Source organism: Patiria miniata, unplaced genomic scaffold (assembly GCF_015706575.1).
Source record: "Patiria miniata isolate m_02_andy unplaced genomic scaffold, ASM1570657v1 HiC_scaffold_9, whole genome shotgun sequence".
NCBI classification, from domain to species: Eukaryota; Metazoa; Echinodermata; class Asteroidea; order Valvatida; family Asterinidae; genus Patiria; species Patiria miniata.
In genome coordinates this window covers 25,029,584-25,055,654 of record NW_024037076.1, presented here as the reverse complement: position 1 = coordinate 25,055,654, position 26,071 = coordinate 25,029,584, and the positions used below count along the sequence as shown (strand labels likewise).

The 26,071-nt window shown below is 40.1% G+C and overlaps 1 protein-coding gene across 1 annotated transcript; it reads left to right on the top strand.

Annotated features, from left to right (window-relative positions):
* The first annotated feature begins 78 nt into the window (after positions 1 to 78).
* On the top strand, positions 79 to 25,995 carry LOC119720975 (uncharacterized protein C20orf194-like). The gene is made up of 35 exons (XM_038190840.1): positions 79 to 231; positions 1,992 to 2,093; positions 2,908 to 2,985; positions 4,038 to 4,066; positions 5,085 to 5,209; positions 6,957 to 7,056; positions 7,528 to 7,606; positions 8,230 to 8,257; positions 9,142 to 9,278; positions 9,703 to 9,751; positions 10,879 to 10,934; positions 11,593 to 11,704; positions 12,286 to 12,416; positions 13,305 to 13,389; positions 13,517 to 13,593; positions 14,349 to 14,433; positions 14,611 to 14,722; positions 15,022 to 15,092; positions 15,564 to 15,614; positions 16,027 to 16,111; positions 16,251 to 16,354; positions 16,608 to 16,754; positions 17,400 to 17,479; positions 17,709 to 17,807; positions 18,258 to 18,378; positions 18,921 to 19,009; positions 19,135 to 19,293; positions 20,181 to 20,306; positions 20,853 to 20,934; positions 21,513 to 21,601; positions 21,776 to 21,862; positions 22,685 to 22,869; positions 23,311 to 23,636; positions 24,424 to 24,517; positions 25,091 to 25,995. Exons 1-35 carry the CDS (start codon positions 164 to 166, stop codon positions 25,192 to 25,194), a joined length of 3,552 nt encoding a protein of 1,183 aa, XP_038046768.1. The 5' UTR covers positions 79 to 163; the 3' UTR covers positions 25,195 to 25,995.
* Positions 25,996 to 26,071: the final 76 nt, after the last annotated feature.

The following is a 26,071-nucleotide window of genomic DNA, read 5'->3' as shown; positions in this document are numbered from 1 at the left end:
TTGCCCCACCCCCAAAATAGTATCTTGATGCAAATTATTATGACTCAATGACAGTTAATCAGCCAATCACTGCGCGAGCTAAGGTGGTCACGTGATTGTTTCTAAAGATGGCGGCAGTTGTTTGGAGTTTCTAGGCAGTTTTTCTGTAGGAAAAATTGACGTAATGCCGCCTAAAAGGCCTTCGTCAGCTCGCAAAAATGTACCACAGGCGACATTTTCAGCTTTTGCAAGGTATGTACACCGCAGGAAGGACTGAAATCGTGTCATTTATGCATGGTTTGTGGAGCAAAAATTTCCCTCGATTATCAACGAGTGTGCACATTATCTATGTTATAAAGGTCTATTTCCGACACCTTAGTTTTGTTTTGACAAGAAGATTTGACGTGACTTCATATGTAATTTGTAAGATTGTAACATTCTGTCAGTGGTTTGACAGGATGTGTATCGAAGCAGGCCTTCAATCCAGCCTTCTAATCCTACATTTAATTGCAGAATATTTCTTTTTCTGATTTGAGGCTCTGGAGAAATTTACTTAAGGCAGTGGATATTTTGCCGGAGACGGCAAACCTTTAGTAAACGTTAGTTTGCCGGATATGCACTGAACATGCGCACTTACTGTTTTTTTGTACTTAAACATTTTCCGGTGACAAATTTTAGTCTGGCTCCATGCCAATATTATCGTTGTAACCTCGTATTCACAAGATGGGATTCAGACCATTTTATAATTTCGGACTTTATTTCCCTTTTAAAAAAATCCTCCAGAGCCACAAATCTGAAAAAGAAAATGTAATACTCTGCAATAAAATGTTTGAGACATATTAAAATAATAAAAGAAAAATATTTTTATTTATTTGGGGATGGGAAAAAAACCTTATAATGTGGCGGCGATCGGATTCGAACTCGAGCCATCCTGCTCACTAGAGCTTTTGCTTAACCACTACACCAAACGTGCTACACAACTTTTGGTGGGAATTTAATACATCTTATAATTCAGCCCTATCTTAAAGAGTACAGCGCCCTCTGTTGATATGGATTGCCGCCGGCAAACCTTTAGTAAACGTTAGTTTGCCGTCATTACCTCTGGCAAAATATCCACTTTCTTGAAAATACTTTGAATGGACTCGACTCTCCATAGACTTTGCACACAACCAAAGAAGTGGCGTCTGGCATGTCTGGATATGACATTCCTTCCAAAAATGAAGAGTTTTCTTATTTTATTGTTAAAAATCTAGTCCTACATTTAATTGAAGAATATTTCTTTTTCTGATTTGAGGCTCTGGTGAATTTTTTTTAAGGGAAATTGAGATTAAAAAATCTGTCTGATTCCCGTCTCCTAAATACGCAGTCACAATGACATTGTAAGCACGGAACCAGACAAAGATTTGTCACAGTTCAAAATTTCTTAAGTCCACAAAACACTCACTGCACATGTTCAGTGCAGTGCTGGTCCAACGACAAAAACAATCGGGGACTGATCGCCGTCATATTAGGGTAGCCAACAGTTTGTTTTTTCATTTAAATTTGCTTAATCTGTTAATAATACTCCAGGTATTGGAAAGAATGTAGTATCTAGACGCCACTTCAGCGGTTGTGTACGAAGTCTATGGAGAGTCAATACATTCTTTTAAGTACATCCTAACAAAATTGGAAAGGATTCTCAGTCCCAGATTCATGTCTTTTCAACATTTTGCAATGACTGACCTTTATTGAGATGATATAAAAAAAAAAAGGTGGCGTCATGTGGCAACATTTTTTTCCCAGGCATTAATTCCGCTTCCATTGTAATATTCATTTTTTAACAATCACAATCTAGCCCATGCTAACGTTAGAAATTTATGTAAAATGTTCTTATCAGCCAATCAGGGATGCCCATTCGAAAGGAATACTTTGGATATTTCATCAACCAATTTTTGGCCTTTGTCTAGATAAAGAAATACTAAGATTAGAACTTTAAATTCACCTGGAGGTGTGTTGCATTCGTACTTTTACAGCTGTGCCAGACTGCGCCATGTCCAGTCACTGCTGAGGGAACCCTCTGACAAGACGTCGCCTGGTGTGGACGCAATCCTTTGCATTCTGGGGATTGATAGCAGGTGAGAAATCGGCACCCTGGCAAACATGTAGTCTTGATCCACTGGCTTTGGATTTTGCTCCCCTAATGCGGCCAGATCCTTGCAAGCGCAGTTAAGCCGCTTTGGCGGTAGTGGTCACTATCAACAAGATATAACGAGTCCAGTCTTGGGAACTTGAGAAAACTAACGCACGAAAATTTGAGCATGCACAACAGCTTTGACCCTAACCTTCCTCCACCCTCCAAAATCCTCCAGACGGTTTTTGGAGGATTTGGGAGGATTGAGGCTGAATGGCAAAAAAGTGTTGGTTGATTTTGGAGGATGCATTGCATCAAGTTCGTAGGTTGTACCCTGCATTGTTATGTTCAGCCATGCATCATTGAGCCCGTCATTACGCTCGATATCATCCGCACTGCATCTGAATGTCATCGACACTGCCTCAAAACCAATTAACACTGATTGTTGGAGTATTTTGAAGGATTTTCAGGCAATAGTCACGCCTCCACTGAACAAATTCAAGAAATAACGGATGATTTTGGAGGATTGAGGCTGAATCAAATTTTTGCGTGGCGGCAATTGTTGGAGGATTTTGCAGGATTGAGGATGCTTCCTGGCAAAAAGGGCACTGGGGGTAGGGTTCAGTGCAGCTGCTGTGAGGTGTTCCTGGAATTTCTCGGGTCCACGTGCATAAGTTGCCAAGGTGATTTAATTGATCTTGTTTATAGCATTCTTTTATACTGCGGTGGCAACTTAAAAGTTACCTCACAACAACTGTTAATCGATCAATCAATTTTTAAGATGATGAATTGATGTTGATTATTTATGCTTCTTAAAGGTACAATGAAGGGTGTCGAGAGCTGGCCAACTACCTCCTCTTTGGATTTCTGGATCTGAGGAAAGAAGACTTAGACAGGTAGGTTTGAAATTTGAGAAGTTTGCAGCTCAATTAGTAAATTTTAATAACATTTGTAAGACAAGATAAGTTTGCGGTAGCACCATGTGAATAAATCTCTTATGTGAGTATGTGTGGTTCTGAAAAGAACATTTGTACATGTACAAGAATGATAATATTTGTATTTGTACAATATTTGTACTCAATATTTATATTTAATGTTCAGTATGCAATTTGCGCTGATGACCCAACAATACATTGGTTGGATTTGATCTGAAATTATTGTTTGCAGTCGTGTTTTGACTGATTTTCAAAATTGTGTGTTTGAATTTGCAAAATCAGAACAAACAACGAAACAATCTCACACGGAAAAACAAACACTAAAATGTTTATTTGAAGAAAAAAAATGTTTATTTGAACAAATGCTTTTCCTGATTTGTGGCATTATATGTGCCTCCGGGGTTACATCTCTGTGCTTTGTGTAATGGATTTTGATGGAAATGCAGATTATACTAAGCCACAGCAGTAAGACTGATGAGCTTTAGCAGATAACCTTCCTTGCTTGCACCCCTCCGGCAACCAAGATTAATTTGTCCAAACATGCCAAACCTTGTGAGACAAGTGCACGTACCGTAGTCCGAGGCCTGACGCATCTGTTGAGGAGATATGCACGAACGATAACCTTTTTTCATTATTCTAATAGCCCTGTGTACAAGTTTTCCCATGTTGCTGTACATCATGGCATTACATTAAAAAAAGACCCAATTTTGTGTGGCTGCTGAGCAGTCCTTAGCAAATTTGAACGCTTATCAAAAATGAGAGGAGAACCAGTCGCAAACAGGAAATATTGCATAGTATTTTGGCTGGTAACCCACCCTTGCTATGTGTAATGTTTCTGTGCTTAGTAGCATACTTACTTGCTTACCAATCCCAGAAATCAAGACTGGAATTTCATTTCAACAATTGTGTGTGTCTTGTTTTCAAATGGAATTTATGCATTGATAATTCTGTGCACACACACAAAATTAAGTGTCTGATGGCTTTTGTTTCTTTAATTGTTACCCAAAACACAGATCTGGGATTGATGAAGACATTGGGGATGGTGAGTATGTTATGATACAAAAGTGTTTATTGTTGTCGTTTCTAGGATCTGAATTGAACGGGGGAAATTTTTTTTTTTTTTTTTTACTCAACCTAACCCACCCCAAACCAGCCCAACCCACCCCAAACCAGCCCAACCCAACCCAACCCAATAGTACACAACCCAACCCAGTCCAGCCCAACCCAACCCAACCCGACCCGACCCGACCCAACCCAACCCAACCCAGCATAACCCAGTCCAGCCCAACCCAGTCCAGCCCAACCCAACCCAACCCAACCCAGCATAACCCAACCCAACCCCAACCCAACCCAATCCAACCTACCCAAACCCAACCCAACCCAACCCCAACCCAATCCTGTTCAACCCATCCCAACCCACACAAGTGTGTATTTGCCTGTAATCGGGGACCCCCTGTTCCTCTTTTGTCTGTACTCTAACTTTTTAGGAAGAAGTCCCATACATTGTATGTTTTGCACACATCGCCAAATTGGGGACCCTTCGGGAATTGGGGACCCTATTTTCCTCTATTGTTCAACGTCCCCTATTGAATGCAGAAAAAACGCAACCCAACCCGGCCCAGCACAACCCAACCCAACCCAATCAAACCCAACCCAATCAAACCTACCCAAACCCAACCCAACCCCAACCCAATCCTGTCCAACCCAACTCAACTCACCCTAACCCAACCCAATCCACCCACCCCAACCCAACCCCAACCAACCAACCCCAACTCAACCCCAACCAACCCCATCCAACCCAATCCAACCCAACTCAACTCACCCTAACCCAACCCAATCCACCCACCCCAACCCAACCAACCCCAACTCAACCCTAACCAACCCAACCACCCCTAATTGTATATTGTCAATGGAATATTACTTATCAAGAGGGTATACACATCCACATTCTTCAAAAGATTACAATTTACCAAATCTTATCCATCAAATCCAACCTCAAATCCTAGCCAGCCACAAATTAGTCATCATTCAACTATGAATTCTCCATCTCTCCTCCGCAGATCTCGTCATTCTGGTCAAGAAGGACAGTGTCCATGTGCATTACATGCCGACTGACCATGCCTACGTCATTCCTTACATTGCCCATTGGCGCAGTCTTCACCTACACAGTCTGACAGACCAAGAGGTCAGACATTTATAAAAAGAAAAAATCTGTTTCCGTTATAGATGCATTGTCCGCACAATCTTGGATTTTTTTTTCCTGCAAATTTCACCCTGAAAAAACAGATTTGCATTTTAAATTGCTATATTTTTTTTAGCAATAAAAAACTAACTCACTTTTTGAATGAGACAGCAAATGTTATAAAAAAATTGTCCCATGTTTACTTTTGGAATATTTTCTTTACAAATTTTGAATTGTTGCAGCCCAACTATAATTAGGTTTTAACTTTGTATGTTGTTACCGTGACCTGTTTAAAGTTTTGTCTTCATAGATGGTGGAAAAACCAAAATAAAACAGCTGTTCTTGTAGTCTGGTTCCCTGACCTTACTTCAAAGGAAAATGAGCAAGTTGTAGACGTTGGGAAATTGTCAGGTCAGGGAACCAGACTAGCTCTAGGCTTGCATAGGTTCATGAATGTGTAACCGATTGCAAGCAAAATTTGGTAAATTGAGGTAGTATTTGAAAAAAAATTTCAACGATAATCGGTTGACCATCTTTGGAAATTGATACAAAAATTCCACTTTTCCTGAAAATGACAGCACACCAGGTGCCATGATTTCACAGGATGCTTGAGACTATTATTCACTTAACAGTCAAGTAAGGTATTTCATAACAATTTTAATAGTTTTCTTTTGTAATGTTTGCAAATGTTGTATTTTACCTTTAAAAGATGGTATTAATTGAGTCCAATGCTCTTTCTTATCGTATCATTTGATATTTTTTTGCCATGTTTGCTTTTTTTTGCCAAAGACTGGCAGCTCCGTGATTTACCGGAGAAATCTCCCAAGGCGCACGATCAAAAGAGCTCACATCAATAGCTACCCCTTAAAGGCAGTTTTCCAAAGATTTAACAGAAAGCTAATTAAAAAGGAAAAAAAGAACAGCCTTGCAAGATTTCCATGTTATTCCGTTAAAAAAAAAAAGGAAAGAATGAAGAAAACAAAATTGCTGTGGCTTTCATTTAAAAACTAGCTCCGGGGTAAAACTAAACAAAATTTTGCCGGTATGCCACTGAACAGGGAGGTGAACATGCTGAGTGTCCAGTCAAGTGTACGTCAGGGCCTAGTCCCTTACCCTGAGGGCGATAACTCACTAATTTGCACTCTGCCGGGTTGCTTGGACAGGAGCCGCTCCATACGGGTCCATGCACTTTCCCAGTCCGATGCCCCCTGGCTTTATGATAATCGGTCTGATGCGGCAAAGAGCATTGACTGAGGCATTTGTCTGCCTGGCGTTGAAATCTCTTGAGATAATGAAAAGACGACACAAGAAAATTGATTGATTAATTCATTCTTTATTCCGTTGAACAAAGTGATGGACTTCAATTGTAGGGTACAGTTTTGGAACCTGAGTCATGTCTGGTGTCATCCATCTTAATAAAAAAAATTGACTTCCATTTATTCTTACCACCTTTGTGTAAAAATCCATCTTTTGTGAAGATATGCGTTTATTTGTTGAAAATATATTCAAAAAAAAATTTCCGATCAGTATATCCCACAAACTAAAAATTTAATTATTTAGCACAACAGGGACTCAATTTTTGATATACCCATGCCATTTGTGGGCGCGCTTACTGAGATTCATGTCGTGCTTTAAGCAAATTTGCTTAGGGAAAAACAGATTCCTTCTCGAGCTATATTTATAATAAGCATCAAATGCATTTACCCTGTTCATGCTAACCAAGCTTCATTTTGCATATTCTTGCTTGCAGCACAAGGAGGATGAAGATGCGGCCGAGAATTTCAAGGTCCTCAGCTTCATTGAGATGGTTCGGGGCTGCTCAAGAATCGGGGTCCCCTACTTTGCCAGAGGTAGGCCTACCGTAGTTCAACACCTCCCCCCCCTCCCCCCCTTCCCCCCCCCCCCACCCCGTCATCCCCTAATTCAGGGAGTGTTACGACTATAAGCATATTGTTTTTGAGCTTATTTTACAAAGAATTCGTTATAGCATCTCCTCACAGATTCTGTCTTTCTATTGGCTGAGAGCAGGTCACATGATGATTGCTACTTTGACTATATTACGGAAAAAAAACCTTGTCCCTGTAATACCAGTACTAAAGTAATTTTTACCATTTGCAATGAGGATAAGTGTCTTTAGGCTTTGGGCATGTTCATGTTGTGTCAATTTTTTTTTCTGGGTGGCACAGCAAATGTGTAGATAAAATAATAGCATTTCAGAGTGAAGAATTTTTTTATATTGGCATATAAACAAAAACAAATAAAGACAGTTGGAAAACATGTCCCTTGAATGTAAATCCAGCAATTTTGCCTGTGTTCCACAGATCACGTGCAAACATTTGACCATTTTGCGGTGGAGAAATGGCCAATCGTCCAGGCGTATGGATTGGAAGATTTTGGCACGTGAGTCTATACATGTACACTTAAACTGTGAATGGTCTCTCCAAGACTCATTAAAACTTGATTCGACGGAAGAAGGGATCTAAATGGCTGGACACCATCTGACTATTGGGGGCGCTGTTCAAAGCAGACGATTTAAAACACTCGCACACACATACTGAAATTTGTATCCTTGTGGAGACATTTCTTTGTTCTCGTGTACTTAAGTTTTCGAGTTTGAAAGTACAGTTTCAAAATGCTCTTATTTTAACCAGAATTAATTTCCTTGGCTGAAATTTGGACTAAATATCCCTTTTCTAAAACTCTACCATTTGCAACAGATCAACATACCTTGGAAATTCCTGGTTTTGAGTGAAATCCATATATCTATTTCGTAAAAATCTTGTGGAGATGTATTCACCTATAGAAATTGCCCTGTGGAGATACATACAATCTTTTGTCCCCTATTGTGTGCATGTCTCCAGAGGGCACGGTGTATCGGATCAATACGTGGCGTTATTCATGGCGGCATACAATGTATTTGCCTACATTGGTATGCTTAGAAGTTTCACAAAACGTACCGTGCTGAGTTGAGACAAAACAGATTTTAGTTCCTCATTCCTTGTTTTGTTTTGTTTTCTCCGCAGTGGTGGTTTCTTCACGATGAAACATGAGGTCAGTAAAGACAACATTCTATGTAAAAGAGTAACTTTCACTTAGCATCTTAATAAAAACAACATCTTAATATAGCATCTTATAAAAACAACAGGCTACTTCTGCTTACTGATTTTGCAGGAAGCGTGTAAAAAGTGTGAAACATTCGCTTTTATTATTATTATTATTCTGGTTTATTGAAACATTGTGTTTGTAGCCGGAGGCTAAATTGTCACAATGCGAGCAAATTAAAAACACAAAAATCAAACATACAAATTTACTAAAACATTTACAATCATACATACAAATATCAAGTTACAGTACGTGAAAAAAGATTTACACACTGGAATATAAGAAAAGCGCACTCTACCAGAATAGTACATGATAAAAAGGGAGTATAAAATCAATATTTTGAAAGTTAAAAATTAAAAGAAATCTGATTTAAATCAAAAAAAATTCTGATTTAAATCAAATGTATCTGATTTTTTTTTTTTTTTTTTTTAAATAAAAAAAATCGTCAACCGTTCTGATCTGATTTGATTTAAATCAAATATGTCCGAATTTTTTTTTTTTTTTTTTTTAATCAAAAAATTGTCAACCGTGCTGGTTGTGCGTTTCAGTTGTTGGCGTATCGGCTCTGATAACACACCGGTATAGAATACAAACGCAGGTATGCAAGTAGAGCTGCACTAGTAAGCCATACTTAATTATGAGTCTTCCATAGGTTTGTGCACAAACATGGATGCGCCCAGCAGGCTTCACTTTGTACTGCGACTTAGCGCTCTAGTAATTAACATTAGATGGATAATTGCATCTAGAATGAATTACTACAGCTCAATGGCTGAAGCCATTTCATTAATCCTCACAAGATGGCAGCCTTATATATTTTCCCATCTCAATTTCAGGTCGTTGACGTGACCGAATCCCTGTCGCAAATCTACGACGTCGTGGACCCAGTTTCCCTAGAGAGACTGGTCACAAAACAGCTACCATTATTTGAAAGACAATGGCATGCCTTACTGACCAACGTAGACATTGCATTGTGAGTAAAATTCTCTTTCATTTTCAAAAGCCAAAATTACTGATAATGTGACCAACATGACCCTTTTAATTATCTACAAATTGTGGCCACAGACACCAGACTAGGTCTTATGAATCAAAAAAAAAAAAATGCTCACCTAGATATATCAGAATCAAGTTATCAAATTTGCTTTTCTCAAATTAAGTTTTGAGAGCCCCACAAAAGATATGTGGCTTTCTTTTTCATCGTAGCCCATTGTCGTGTAACGGTAAAAATGCCCCCAATTATTTGAGCAACAATGTTGTTAGAGGGAAATGTTTTTGGGGTCGAACAAGTAGGTGAAACATTGTGGGGCATGGTTATTCAATTATAGGAAATCATATGTCTACATTAACCTGCCTGGGTAAGATGCCATCTGTCAATTTTTTTTTTCTGTCAATTTCAGCAAGGAACGCAGCACATTTGGGGAGATGTCGGAGAGCACGGTTGCAGAGGTATGTCAATTGTTCAATAGCTCTGGTTGTGGTTTAAAGGGATATTTCATCCTGGCATGCGCCCAATCAGGCTACAAAACGTATTTTAAACGAAATTATGTTAATTGGAAAGAGCGTTAAAAAGTAGGAGATAAACGTCCACACAACCATCCTTTAAACCTGGGCGTTTGTGTATTATTCTTGTGAGAACAAAATTTTGGGGGTCAAAATGTTGACTCATAAATTGAGCTGTTTGGATGCAAGTCGTGAATCCTATTACACAAACAATATTTGTGTATTGGTGCTGTGTGAATTATGTGACACACACACAATGTGTATAATTTATGTACATTAAATGGACACGGCTGATCTGGTACACCGTGCCCTCTGGAGACATGCACACAATAGAGAACAAAAGATTGTATACGTCTCCACAGGGCAATTTCTATAGAAGAATATGTCTCCATAAGGTTTTCACGAAAAAGATATATGGATTTTACTCAAAAACTAGGAATTTCCAAGGTATGTTGATTTGTCGCAAATGGTAGAGTTTTAGAAAAGGGATATTAAGTCCAAATTTCAGCCAAGAAAATTAATCTGGTTAAAATAAGAGCATTTTGAAAGTGTACTTTCAAACTCGAAAACTTTAGTACACGAGAACAAAGAAATATCTCCACAAGGATACAAATTTCAGTATTTGTGGAAATACGCGTGTGTAAGCCACAAAATGTCCGCCGCGCCAGAAGTAAACAACCGGGATTTTTCATCTTTTCTCAGGAACAGTACGACATTAGGTTTAGTTTCCCCTCAACCGGAAATTTGAAATAGGATGAGTAAACAATCTAAAACATAAATATCTTGGCGATCCTAGGACGTAATTTCCTTTAACAGGCTGAATATTTCATCAGATTGTTCCCCAGTTGTCTTTTTTTTTTCGCTCCAACAAATTTTTTTCCCACAGATGCTGTGTAAAGGAACCATTATGATATTTTTTAAAGAAATTTGGAAGAGAAAGTGATTTTGTATTTTAATTTGTTTGGAAAAGGAATCGCGTTCATAAATAGTTCAGTTATGAAACTGTGAACTTCACAAATAAAGTGCGTCATTTCCTTTTAAGACACTTGAATTTTCCCATTTTTGTTTTCTAGCCGCTGAAAAGTTTCTACAGCCACGGTCGTGTTGCAAGTCCAAGATCGGAGAAAAGGTACAGAAAAATCAACTACTCTGTAACATCTGTTAGTTATTTTTTTAATTTAAAGATTCCAGAAGCATTATACACTGCCCGTAAAAATGTCAAAATCATTTGGGACTTTTGTACGGTGTGGGTTCATGTCCAGCCTGGGTGGCTTGGGTGGTTAGTGCGTTAAGTGCTCGCCTCTCACCACTGTGGGCCGGGTTCGATTCCTGGCTCGGACCATACGTGAGTAGAGATGTTTGTTGATTTCTGTACCACGAGGGTTTTTCTCCGGGCTCTCCAGTTTTCCTCCCTCTGCAAAAATGAACACTTATGGTCTCTGGCTGTGCTCCGTGGTCAGACATGGGTCATATAGCAACTCCCTAAGGCACCTTTACATGCCTTTGACCACAATGTAGCTGTGTGTTATTGTTTTTGCCCTTTGTGTAAAAATGGCAGCATAGAGCCGTAAACTTCCTTGGTAGCTGAAATCGAGGAATTCTTAACATGCCCTATGAGCAGGGGTAATAATGATGCAGATATGAGCTTTTTACAAAAATACTTTTAATGAATTGTTGCTTGTATGCAGCCATGTGTGATTGTATTCATTTGTTTCTAAAATGAAAATTCCTTGTCGTCAAAAAATGAGGAAAATACTTGATGTGATGTATATTTTTGGGGTCCACAGTTGTAGGAAACCGTTCGTGTTATTTGGCCAACGTTCCAGCAGCATCACACCACCAGAGACAGATGGCACCATTGGTACGGCAGGGGTCGGTAACAGTGCAGCCAAGTACATGGTAAGTGAAACTACAAAATATTTTATTTTATTTATTTATTTTATTTCCAGTGTGGAAAATGGTTCCAAACACGCGCGTTTGTTGCTAGAAATGTATTCGAAATATGACGCAGCCGATGCGCGTTAGGCAATTTGATGCTCAAAATGCCGATGCGCGTGGATGGTCTGTAGGAAATGACGTCATTTGAACGAGACCTATTGGACATTCTGTTGACAAGTTATGGCTGAATAAAGTTTGCATTTATCAACATGTCAAGAAAGCATAACACTGAGAAAAAGGCCTGTCAAGTTTTGAGTGTTGTATTCGTGAAAATGAAAGGTGCAAATTGTTTTTCCTCAAAAACATTTTTATATTGCACATTTTTTATACTCCATCTTTAAAACATGTGTCGTGGACATATCACAGATAACAAATATCGATAAATCTGAAATCGAAGAAAAATCACTGCATTCAGCTTTTTGCAATTTTCTCCACTACCGTCTGCCCTGGACCGTCTGGTTTTGCCAGAACATCTGACACTAAAAAAGTTGTGCATGTTTTGAGCTTGTCCCTTTTACTCATCCGTGTCTCTCTTACACCAGGTATGCCAGGCCGTTGGACCCAAGAGCCCCTTGTGTTGTGGGCGTACCTACTTCTTTGGTAGCGGACACACCCCATACCCAGTGACTGGGGGCACACCCAGAGCCCCTAGATCACCCAAGACAGACATAGAGTAAGTTGGGCTGAATCAACCCTTTTAGTGATTATTTTCATGGTTCATTTTGATACATGAAAAACATTGAAGTAGAAATGAATACAGTGTTTTAATCTTTATGTCACTTTGCCTCTGTTTGTGTTGGGAAATATATTTCCATACACTTTTCATTCTGTAATACACCATTTTTTTTTCAAAATTGCCAAAAAAATGATCTCTAAATGCAATAAAGCCTGTATTGTGATACCTTTGGTCGAGAATTTCTGAAATTATATGGAACGTATGAATTATTGCTTTTCGATTTTATATTAAAGGTAACATATACAACATTTGCAAGCATCAAAAAACAAAACTCACAAATTATTATGAAATACCTTACTTGACTGTAAGTGAATAATAGTCTCAAGCATCCTATGAAATCGTGGCACCATGGTGTGCTGTCATTTTCAAGAAAAGTGGAATTTTTGTATCAATTTTCAACGATGGTCGGCTGACTTTTGACTTTTTTTCAAATGCTGTCCCCAATTTACCAATGCTGTCCCCAATTTGGGTGCAAGCCAGCAAGTCTGGTTTCCTGACCTGACAATTACCTGACGCCTAGGGTCGTCTGACGTAGGGTCTGGGAACCAGACTACAAGAACAGCATTTTTGTTCTTGGTTTTTGCAGCATTTACGACCACAACATTTTAAACAGGTCAGTGTAACAATATTTGCTATAAAATACTAAAATCCATCCATTTCTGAAAATAACAGCCGAAGCAAATGTTACCTTTAAAGTGAACTTTTTTGCTGAACTTGATCAGCAAAGGGAAAGCAGAAACTTGAAGTCAATAACTGACGATTTATGACACACATTTCCTGATTAATATCTGTCGCGTTTCACTTTCGCTTTTCATCCCAATGTAGACTTCTGTCCAAACTCTACAAAGTTGCAATAGACGCCATACTGGCTTCGATCCAGGCCTACGGACAAACTTCAAGTGCAAAAGAGGTAAGAAGTGAGCATTTAATCTCCAGTTCTTTTGTCAAGTATTCGCCTGTTCTTTTCAACAATTAGCGCCAGTTACATGTATTGAAAGAATAACTTGTGCTTATGATGTGACTTTCTTCTCTCCTAGGCTGAGGCAGTGTGCACGCAGACCATAAGAGAGGGTTGCGCAGAAGATTTGCTGAATGCTGACACATACATCGCAAGGTAGATTATCACAAAACTCCTTAAACCAGTAACACTCAAACAAACAGTTTTATTTACTCCTTAACCAGGGGTCAATTTCATAGAGCTGCTTAAGCACAAAATTTGCGTAAGCACAAAAACGTCTTGCTTAATAAAATCAGGTTACCGGCCAAAAGTCAATGCGATTGTTATGCTAAGTAAACAACAGCTAAATACCAGTCACAAGCAATGTACATCACATGGAGTTTTGGCCGGTAACCTAATTTTACTAAGCAATGTTTTTTCGTGCTTAAGCAAATTTTCTGCTTAAGCAGCTCTATGAAATTGGGCCCAGTTCGCTTCGGAGGACGTGCTCACACGCACTGGCTGTTTTTAGACACAGGCACGGCTGACAGTTTAAAACTTCAAGCGTGCCTTGATTCGCCTCCGGGTGACGTCTAAACACCCTAATCCCTTGTGTCTTTTGTATGTACATACAGAGTTGGGTAAGTTTGATGAGGCAGATCGTGTGTTGATCTTGAATTGGCCGTTGTGCACGGCCTATTGTACAATTTACGCTCTGTTGCACACCTTGGACTGTTGAAAAATATGAGGTTTCGGCAAGAAATGTCGCACAAATACTGTTGAAATGACTCTTGCGAATCAGTATCTGTGGCGTTTGGCTGTTTATCAGAAGTTGGCTGGAAAATTTTGCCGTTTGCGAAAATCAAAATTTACGGCAAAAATGATCCCGGCGCGAAGTGGTTAATCAAAACTTGAATCTTGTTGTTTGACAGAATGCAGTTTTCCTTGGAGGCCTTTGATCACCACGGCAACATGGTTCCGTTGCAAGAGGGCAAGCCGTCGCCCTTGGTGAAAATGGTAAGACGTTGTGATTGTAGTGGAATATTTGTAACTTTGACAAGGTTTTTTTGGAGAAATTTTAAAAAAACCAGACATTTTTAAGAAAAAAAGGTCAGCAAAAAATGCCTTGGGAGTAACGAGATAAGATTGTGTAGTTCATTTATCCATTGTGGAACTTTCTTCCGACACCACTAGGCAAGTCTCAGGCTGGCTGACATCGGCAGTCTGGAGCACAGCGGCAACTCCCTGGGATCTGTGATGTTCTCGGAAAGTTTCCTGGACTCAAGAATCACCGTGTCACATCCAGGTAAGACAGCCCTAAACAAAGCAAGTCACAAAGTCAAAACACAAAGCAGTTACAAAGTTAAATTCATGCGGATAGCTTGTGACTAGACTTGAGACTGGGGACTTGTGGTTGACTTGTGGGTGAGTTGTGATAACTTGACTACCGCTGGCATGTTTAAGGGGTCACATCAAATACATGTACCCTAAAGTTCAAGCTAAAGTGTGTTTTAACAGTCATTTTTTTTCCGCAACTTTAAACATTATATTCCCATGTTATCTATGACAATATTCTTCATTCTATAATTGTGCATTTGATGACAGGTCTGAGCCCAACGATTGACAGCCAGTGTCTCATCCTTACCAGTCATATTCCAAGATATGTCTCTTGGGCTGTAAGTACATCTTGTTGAAAACCTTTTTGTTTATATTTTATAAGAAATGAAATACTGCTACAAATATCTCACCGACTTATCTGGCCTGAATAAATATCCATAGATCTAGGTAAGTTACTGCATTTTCCTGCTTTTTTCAATTGCAGAAAACATGTTTTGGCTCCTTACACTGGACTTTATTTAACTCCAATTTCTTGCAAAAATGTCAGGGCCGAAAATATGTTAGTTGCTATCTGTGAATAAACTGTTTGTTATGTTACCAATGGAGTACAGAAGAGTGACGTCATTTAGAACCAGAAAGTGTAGTGCAAACGAATGGAGTACACGCGCTTGTTGGTTCACCGGCTGAATCACGCACTAATGTCTTTCACACACAGATTGTGCGCGTGACGTATTCACTTCGATACTCCATGCAATTGTTAATTTAATTTTTTTAATCAAACAAAGTAAAATCTATAATTTTATTTTTAGGTAGATGTGCCGGAGAAGATTTCCTCCAAACTCACGGAGACTTTCACTAAGGTAAAGACACAGGTTTTAGAGTGAGAAATGAAGCCACTGTCTATTGCATATTCTGTAGAGGAGTGTGGCCAAGTGGTCAGGGTATTGTGAGTCAGGATCAAAGTGTCAGGGGTTCGAATCCAGCTGCTGGCCATATGTTGTGTCCTTGGGCAAGCCCCTTTGCTCTCTCCATCCAGGAGTATATACGGGTACCAGCATTAGCTGGGGAGTAGCCTGCGATGGACTAGCATCCCATCCAGGGGGAATAGAAATATTCTCAGTCATTTCATGCCAATGAAACCGGAGTTAAACGCTGGCCTAATGAGCCATAGTTTCTCATGTCAGACTTGACTTTCGAATTGTATATTTTATGTTATATTAATAATTTGTAGTTATTTGTAGTATCTGTTGTTATTGTCCGGTATCGTTTCAGTCCTCCGATGTGTTTGGCAAGGCTCTACTGAGTGGTGAATCCATCATTGCGCTGGGGAACAAGGAACTATCCACAGCCCATGAAGGTAGGACACCAAAAAACTGGGGAGAGTTCAGATAGATCATTCAAGGCATCACTATTTGGATGTCTTTTTAAAACCTCAAAGAATGTAACATGGCCATCTTTACCATATTTTTTTTTTTCCAAACTTCGTCTTCCCCCAGGCCAGTTGTACATCTGTGAGAAGGGCATCGTCTTCCAAGACAGCAGGCACGGAGTGGTCATCTTCCCCAAGTCTTACTTTGAAGAGATGCAGTTCTTTGACGGGGTAAGAGGTTTTTCTCTTGGCTTAAAAAAGAAACGGCTTGCGTGTCTTTTTTTTTTTTTAATTAAAAATTGATTCAAGATTTTTTTGGAGCTTGCTTCAAGGATTGCGCCAATGCAGCCGGTCTCCAACTGCAGTGGTAGAACAAAAGAAAAAGATTCCAATTCAAAATTATTACTTTTGTTTAATTGTTTTTTTTTTGTTTTTGTTTTTTTTTAATTCATTTTTTTCTTCTTATTTCCCCTTTTTTTTTAAGGATTCCTCCAGCGTGATAGCAGCGTTGGTGATCACCTACAGACATTCCTTGCAGCAGTACCTCCCCATGCATTACCACAATGAGGGGGATACTGTCATGTTTGCCTTCACGCCCAAAACCAGAGCACACCGGGCCTTCTACAGCGAGGTAATGATCGATTTCAAGTTTTTATGTTTTAAATGAAGAAAATGCTATGATAATATTCCAGTGCAAAAACCCACGGAATTATGCTGGGATTGAAAATCTGTTGGTCCATTGGAGTAATTTTGTAAGGTTCCCAGCCACTCCGAAAATTGGGGAAAATCTTGAAAATGAGTTTCCATTTTTCCAGTCAGGAAACTCAGGAAGTTTGGGAAAAACACAAAAAAATATCAGGGATTAGTCAGAAAATTTGACTGTGACCCAGTAGGGGAAATTTTTCGCCAGTTTGGCGAAAAGGAAAGGATGGCTGTAAGGGGAGAAGGGAGGCCAACGAGTTGCTGCAACCACCTCTTGAATTCCCGGCAACTTTGTTAGAGTGAAAATATTTTGCTGCTTTGTCAAAATGGTGACGTCCACATTTGCCTACTTTTTCCTTCCTTATGAAAATGGAGAATGTTATCTGTTTCTCTGCCCAATCAGAATGCCTCTCTTATTTTGTGCATTTCATGATAGTTAATGCACTAATGGTACAAGTGTAATGATTGGTTCAACAGGTGATGTCCTTGTGGCCAATCAGAACGTCTCTCTTATTTTGTGCATTTCACGATGGGTCATTCAGTAATGATACAAGTGTAATGATTGGTTGATCAGGTCATATCCCTGTGGCTGAAGACATCAGACGAGCCACTGCTGAAGCTGATTGACAAAGTTCCCGAATACTTTGTCGCTCCGTAAGTTTTCCGTTTCTCTCGTTTTTAATCTCTAAATATTCAAATGGAAGAAAAAAAATCAGCCTGGTAATGTTTTGCCTTTTGAAGTTTAACAGTGTTTAACACTTCTAAATTAATAACCCTGTATTTAACACTACAACAGTTAATGTTAATTAGACTAGTCTACCATGAGCCTTTTCTGGATCTTTTCCATCCTGTTAACATCTTCAGTTGTCCAAATCTCTGACAGGCACGCAGAGCTCCAGATGCAGTATGCCTTGGCCAACAAACTGAACGTGGACGCACGGCCCATCAGCGTGGCTATGGCCAATCTTTACCAACTGAAAAGGTACGGACGTTATTGATGTATCAATGAACATTTTAAGAAAAAAATTGAAAAATTAAATTTCATTTTATTTTATTCTTCCCCTGTATATCACATCTTGCACTGGAATTGACAACAGATAAGTGTTATGTTAATATTTATTTTTGTTATTTTTTTCTGTCAATGAAGCCAAGGATTCCTCAAAAGTGTCCAAGGCACTGTAACAGGCAAGAAACTATCAAGAAATGTTTAGTTTTAGTGGTGGGAGGAAAACCCCAGAATAATATACTATAGAAAACCCACGGAATCAGGTAGGGGCTGAAAACCCAATTCCAGGGCAGGAATCGAACCCGGGCCATAGAGGCTGAAGGCATGGAAAGGATCACTGCACCAACCTGACTCTGCATTATTTCTGATTGTTATAGCCAAAGTTAGGTTCGCCAAATAAATTTCCAATTTTTTTTTTCCTTCTAGTTTCCTGGAGCACTTCTCCGCCAGCAGTGTCGGTGAGGCCCCCATACCAGACAAGGATCTGGCCTGCGTTCTGCATCGGAAACCAGCGGACCAAGTTAATGGTGCCGCAGATACTGGAGAGGTACGGCAGTGCAGGCTGACATTTGTGAACGAGTGGAATGATATGCAATGTTCAATTCAATTCAATTCAATGACATTTATTTCCATCAAAAGCAAGGTAAAGGGCAAACAATCTAATAATGAACACATTTAACCAGTTTACGCCGGATGACGTGTACACATGGAAATGTTTTGCGGTATTGAGAACGGATGACGGATACACACACAACGAGCGAGGCCTGAAATATCTATCAGCGGCCCGCTCGCAGCGAGCGAGGCTGGAAATATGAGGGTGTGCTACCTGCAGATGACGGCCTGAACCCGTCTGGCATCGAGGTTCATGGAAAACAATCCCGTGCCTGGGTCCGGTCAATGTCAAAATAATCCCGGCGCGAACTGGAAAAAAAAAAAATAATGAAGACTTTTATACCCAAACAAATTTATATTCACGTATTCATTATTCATTTCTCTGAGCTCTATGGAAATAATGAGACATCTTTTGGGGGAGGGGTTTAAATGTTTTTAAAAATCATGAAAATGATTTTATTTATTCATTTTTTACAGATTGTAGTGACCATCGTTACCGGCATCCCAGGCAGTCACAAGGAAAACCTCTGCAACATCCTGACCAACATGGCCAAGGAACAAAGCAGGTTTGTAGAAAAAAGTAGAATTCATTATACAAATGGAACCAATTTCCAGCACCAGGCCCTCTAGGACCAGAAAACAAAAGTGTCATAAATATTGTCTCTGTTCTTGAATTCCTTATTTCTCCAAGGTGGGTGACCCTACGACAGCCCTTTGATTCAGCTGACGCCTTCAACGCGGAGTCCCTCCAGACCTCGCTCGGTGCCATCCTTGTGGCCAGCAAGAAGAGAAATGTCCGAGCGGCCACGGGAGGCCGCAAGAAAATGAGAGTGCTCATCGCCACACCAGGGTAAGAACAAAACAAGAATTGGGTTTAATTTCTTCATTTTAATAATTAATGTTGCATTACTAGAGGTGGGTGCATACTTCGTGCAAACGTTAAAATGATGCGAGTTCAAATTTTGCAGAAAAAAAACTGACAGAGTTGAGTTGTGTATTGTGAGTTAACAGCACAAAAGCTTGTCACAGTGTCACAAATTTGGTGTCAGCTAATGTGTAATATTTGACCTATTACACCTGGGCAAGAGTTAATAGTTTGGTGATTTCAAAACTTCCTGCAAATTAGAAAAGGAACTTCTGCTACATAGCTAGGATTCTACAGTAAACAGCCTACCATTAAATTGAATATTTTTTTTAAAGCTTGTTCTTTTTGGCTTGAGACTCAATTTGTCTTGGAAGATGCAGAAAGGTCAGATCAAAGATGCAGAAAAGTAAAAAGACAAGGACGTGTATCTTCTTTGCCTTATTGCTGCCTAATTTGGTATTAGCCGGCAAAAGTGCAAACAGCAGTCTTGTCTTCATCATTATATGTGTAATGGTACCATTAAGGAGACACGTTATCGTAATTTCTTCGCACGATGGGAGACACTGGTCATTAGGGATACATTTTCATGTCTCCCAGATGTCACAGCCCCCTTTTAGAGGCACAATTTTACTGTCGCAATTAGCTTATATCTGTTGCTGGTGGTCTAATTGGTAAACATACTGAAATTCGTGGAAAAAGGACAAAGGAAAATTGGGTTAGGGCGCATTGAAGTTTGAAAAATTTTGTGTACAAGTCTATGGAAATGTCTCCCAAATGACCCATTTTCCCGTAATTATTATTATTATTATTATTATTATTATTTTATCGTTAGCAAAACAACAAAGTGATGTTTTTTTTCACCTCCCTGCTAGCTTCACGGACACGGTGGATGTAGTCCGTGCCATCACCTGCCACCCAGACCCTGAGGTGGCCCACCAGGTGCGCATCGGTGCAGTCACAGCCTGCGTGGATGCCCACAACACCTTCATGGCTCACAGGTGGGTACACAAATGCTTCACAGGTGTCTGAGATCTAACCACACCCTCCCCCCTCCGAACTCCACCCACCGAACCCACCCCCATGAAAGAAAGTCAGAAGATTGATGTAATACACATTTGAAAGTTCAAAAATACTAAACAACCTAAAAAATGAACTTGAGTTTTCACTACAAAATAACAGTCAACATTGCAAATTAAAATTTACAGTATTGGATCGTCTGTTGCATCTCAAGACTCAAGAAGGGTTACTAAATCGATTTGATTTTTACCTCGAAGCTCACGACTTGCTCTTTTGAAGTATTGAACTAATTTGCTTCTTTTTTCCCCCCTTTTTTTAATTACTTTCCTTTCGGATCCTTAAAGAAAAATGCCAGAAAAACAGTGTTCACTTTTTTGCATTGGCAAACCGTATTTCAGTTTTTCAGTATCTGTCTATTATAAGATGGAATTTTTGCGTCGGGGTGATATAAATCAAATTAGGTTTTGCTAATTTTGCTAATTAGGTTTTGCTAATGTCTATGTTTATATGGTTCTTTGTCATTGCAGATATACATTCCCTAAGCTTTTAGACCAGTGTGCCCAGGGTTGGGTCAACAACGTCCTCTTCACAAGCTCTGCATCGGGACCGGTAAGTGGCTAACAAAAGATGTGCTAAAAACTTTTGTACAGGTAAAGGTAGAGGGGTGAACCTGTGTTCACAGGAACGGAGTGCCCATCTCTCTTTCGAAGCGATTGGGCCAGACTTGAGTCCATGAAATGCTGCTGTGGGGGGATCGCCACACCTCCTCCACAGCGAGTCTGTTACCTTCCCAGCATGGAATAATGCGGTTACTTGATAATACATGTAATTATAATAATTTGGGAGGCTAATCATCCTTACTCGCAGCTAAGAAGCTGTATTGCGAAGGACGCGGCTACAACATGGTCAGGCAGACGGCATGAAAAGTGCCTCAGGCAGCTGCCATATGACCCATGTCTGACCACGGAGCACAGCCAGTGATCGAAAGTGCTGATTTTTGCAGAGGAAGGAAAACCAAAGAGCCTGGAGAAAAACCCTTGTGGCACAGGAGAGAATCAGCAAACAACTCTACTCACATTATGGCCCGAGCCGGGAATCGAACCCAGGCCACAGTGGTGAGAGGCAAGCACTTCACACACTAGCCATGTCACCCCAGATGATGCTTTCTTTACTGGTGTTTTTTGCAGGATCCTTTGCTGTCCATGGTGCAAGAACTCCTACGAAGAGTCAATCCTGGACTAGCTTTCATCCTGGCCAACAAAGGCGAGATATCAAGGTGATGTTCATTATCTTTAAAATATACCCATGCACCGACCTGACACCCCTCGCAATTCTTGTTAACACAACGAACTCAAATCAAACTAAACCATAAGGCGGCAATATTCTATGCATATGCAGTCTTATTTAACTTGCTTTAGTTTTGATATTTTGTTGAATTCCTGAATTGCAGAAGCGAGGATGTGGACATGATTCTCTCCGAGACGCTGTTCACCACGCCTAGCATGATCAGAGCCAGGCACCTTCTGTCCCCTGGCTGGTGAGTATTGAGTCAATGCTTCCAAAATGTTTGTTTATTGAAAACTGCTAAACTTAACCGTAACTGAACTCAACCCATCAAAGCCCAACAGCAGGTTTTGTTGAAATATGTTGGGATGGGTACAGTACCCCTAAACCGATGGTCTTTTTACATTGGGTTTGGCATACCTCCACAAATGTGTGTTGGAATTTGCCAGGATGGTTATGGTTCTTAGTAAATTATGCTAGGGAGTTAGGGTTAATAAGCTGAGGTGGTAGAGTTTGGGCGAACAATACGGCCATCAGAGTTTCGCAGCAAAAGGTCGAGGATTTTTTTTAGTCCCTCTCAATGAGGTTGTGATTTTTTTTCTTCAGCCCGCTAAGTTCAAAGTGCTTGTAAAAGAAAATTGGCAAAGATCAGAAATAGCATCAAAGGAAATGCTTGTAGTTGCGATATCTGTACTGGTTAGATTTAGACATCGTATTCATCATCATACTTCTGAATGCAGAAGAAGTATATTTTTGTGAGTTCGCAAAAATGATGATGGTCCTTTTAATGCAGATGTGAAGACAGGGATCAGATCACAATTTCTCTAGTCGTGTGACACTTACTTGTATAGACAATAATGTGATTTGAGGCATTGGACATCTTGGTAGCAGTTTATAGATAGCTTCACATCAAATGACAAACTCAAAAAAACTAAGATGGTTCTGAGAGTGTACACCTTTTGCTCTTCTCAGAGCCACCTTTCTTTGAGAGATGTTCCCAAACTTGATGAGGTTTATGGATTTAAACCATCCACAGCTTATAACTAACTGGAAAATGCTTTGCTTTTCTTGATAGGACTGAAAGTGAGTTCCACTCCAGCACCATCTACCCAGCTATGACCACCGTCTCTCTGAAATTCAGCCAGCCGTTGGACAGGGGTAAACTCTTGGTCAAGCTGCGCGACCTCCGTGACCAAGCCGCCAAGGGAAGTCCATTCACCGGAAATATCTACTGCGTTACAGGGCGCACCAAGTTCACAGGTAAAACCTATTCAGTTAGCAAATTGTACATCAGTTTGACAAAAGTTTTGGGGATTGATTGTTTTAGCATTTGATTTTGCCCTGCTTGGCTTAATTTTATTAAAACTGTAAGCTCCGTGCTCTCCAAGAGCGAGAATGAAACGTTGAGATCAGTTGTGTACAGCAGTATTAGATCAGCACAATCTGTTCTCAACCCTCCTAAGTACCCATTAGTTTTCCTTAGTGGAGAAGGATAATTTTGGTAAAGTGCCTTGCCCAAGAACACAAGCACCCTAATCCATGTCGGGGCTCAAACCCACATACCAACTCACATGATTTGGACACTACACTCACTGGACCATTGCTCTCTGCTTGATAAACTTTTCATGGTGATGTAAAGTTAATTATTACAAACTTTGTTTTATAATAATTTCTGCTTTCATATACTCCTCGCATTCACAGACTCGGACCAACTAATGGAACTACAAAGCGTCACCCTAAGCAGTTACATCTCCCTGACCCCTGCCTCCGAGACAGCACCCATCCGGCCCCCGTCAGCTCCCCAATCGCCCACCCCTCCCCGCCAGCCCACTCCCCCCGGCACCCGCACCAACGGGCCCAACGAGAAGGGAGACAATGGTTACACCTTCTGCCTGGTGTTCGTGGGTTGCGGCCTGGAGGAAGGGAAGCTGAAGGAATGGATGAGGGGCTGTGCCAGGCAGCGGCCGGAGAAGAAGCCGCTCAAGACCAAGCAGTCGCTGACCAGGGAGGAGAGGAAGAGAATACATGTGAGTTTCTTTGTATGGTGCAAGCTGTTAAGAGGTGTTGCCAAAGTGTCACAAGTCCAATGCTAGTCTGTGTCCACGACTAGATTTTGAATGACTTTGGCAGTCCCTCCCTGGCAAGGACAGCGTAGAGCGTAGGACCATTAGTTGACTAGTGGTTGGTTTGTGGCGTAACTTACGCCTGCGCACCAATAGTAACGTGGGAACGCCTCTAGTCAAACGATGGTCAAAACCTCATCACAAAACTTCTTGATCCTGGGTCCCCGTTGTGCTGTATGATGCATGCAGCTATCAGCTATGGTAACCAGTGATGTGGTCTGGTCCAATTACAGTAGAACGCCACTATAACAAACAAGATGGTGTCCATGCAAAATGTTCGTTATAGTGGTCGTTCGTTATAGTGATTGAGCATTTATAATGGAATTTACTATTTCTGGAGCCAACAAGATGAATCAAATCCAGTCTTAGGAATATCGGCCCTCTATTGATGGTAATGCATGAGCATGAGGTTTTCTCCACATTTCTTGGGTCCCAGTGCCAAAGTTCCCAAGATTGGATTTGATTCTTCTTGTTGATTGCACCCTCTATCGCTGCAATTGCTCGCCTGCACTTGCTGGGGGCGGGGACCTGGCTGTAGGGGGAAATAATACAAAATCTAGTGTTAGAAAAAGACTAGTGATTGACTTGTGATGACTTGCAACTGACACAATTGTTTGTGAATTCAACCCAAGAACTCACATCTCCTATGCCATTTCACCAACCTGTTGTTTGTGTATTGTTTTCTTGGCAGACAAAGCATCACCTGGATGCCCTTCCCGAGGGGTGGTTCTACAACGGTTCGCAATACGTCAGCATGACAGGAGAAAAGACCGACACTCACCCAGGTAGATATGTCCCTTCGGCAAATACAGAGATTTGTTTTCGATCAGTCAACCAGCTTTAATAAACAAAATAGCTATGATGACCTGTACAGCACTATAATTGAAAAAATAATAGGGTGAAAGTAAGTAAACACGAACAATGACAAAGGAATACTTTTGCACCACCGCAGAAAATGCAGAGATTCCAACCTTTACTCTTTTGGAGTAATTATTAGGATTTTGAGGCATGTTACTACTCTTGAGAATTCCAGCTGTCCTATACGCCAACATTGTGGTAACTCTGAAAAGTACTGTGGTTACTCTTAAACTTGACTGTTGTCCTATGTATTTACATTAGCATTACTCTGTGCAGGAAGAATCATTACTATTTTGTAGTCTGTAAAGTTGGCATCTCTGAAAATGGCTGCCTCCGGATTTGTCTATAGACCTTAAGTAAGCAAAGAGCAGCAGAGTTTTATACCTCTGGTTCTTTTCAGAACCATTCTCTTAGATTGAGAAATTATTCCCACATGGTGTTTCTGCAACCTTTTATTCATTAGTATCTCCATTGGTATTCATTGGTATTCTCACCTTCAGGTATGGACACTTTCGTCGACGATTACTTGAAGCAGGCCAATGCAATCGTGGAGAAGTACAACGCACGCATCGAGTCTGAGGTCTACAAGGACCTCTTTGCATGAAAGATGGGCCATTGACCTCAGGTCAAAGGTCATCATTGGCCAGGCCAGGGGTCACAAATCTGTTGACCCATGTACGAATGACCACCCTGTGTCTCTTCCAGTGAAGTGTTGAGAAGTTGTTTTTGATAGGTTTAATTCAAATTCTTACTTTGGAGGAATTTTTGTAAGCAAAATTCTATGAAGAAATGTCAACCACTGTCTGAGATATCAGGTTCATATTTCTTCTTTTTTTCTCCAACCCGAAATTTGATTTAAAATAAACGCGATTTTTCCCATGGTTTCGAAATCAAATTTTGCATGGAAGGTGACATTTACCTTAAAAATATGTAGATTTTCAAACCCTGCTTTGAAAACATTGTGGCTCCCCCCCCCCCCCCTCCAAAAAAAAAATTCAGCTGTGCCATTATAATTTGCAGTTGTACCTTTTTTGCTTTGGTATGGTACAACACAACACATTGTAGAAAATGTTAACTAAAAGTTTTGGGTTTTTTGTACATATGTTTGCAGTTCAAATTTTATTTGTATTACCCATTTTTCCGTCCAGTTTTGTTTTGGCTTCCCAAATTGACAATTGTACTTAAAAAAAAAAAAATTCCATGTTGCTTGAATGGCAATTTCCAAAGTGCAGATTTGTGACATTTTTCACACAGTTAGCACAAAGTGATGAAGTTTGAATTTTCACCGAGTGTATATTTTGTATACAATTTTATTCCTACAGAGTTTGTACAAAATTTGTTTTTCTGTATTCTTGTTCACCTTAGTGTCATTGAAAATTCGATTAAATTTATGAATTTTACATTTGATATTATGCTTCGTGTTCATTTATTGGAAAGGAAGACATTCTCTAGACTATATACAGTCGACTTGCAAAAACAAC

What these genes read in the sequence shown, in the direction of transcription:
- LOC119720975 (XM_038190840.1), top strand. Translation starts at nt 164, where the DNA reads ATGCCGCCTAAAAGGCCTTCGTCAGCTCGCAAAAATGTACCACAGGCG. An exon ending in AGATGCAGTTCTTTGACGGG is followed by an intron (nt 16,355 to 16,607) that starts GTAAGAGGTTTT and finishes TTTTTTTTTAAG; the next exon opens with GATTCCTCCAGCGTGATAGC. An exon ending in CACCTTCTGTCCCCTGGCTG is followed by an intron (nt 21,863 to 22,684) that starts GTGAGTATTGAG and finishes TTTTCTTGATAG; the next exon opens with GACTGAAAGTGAGTTCCACT.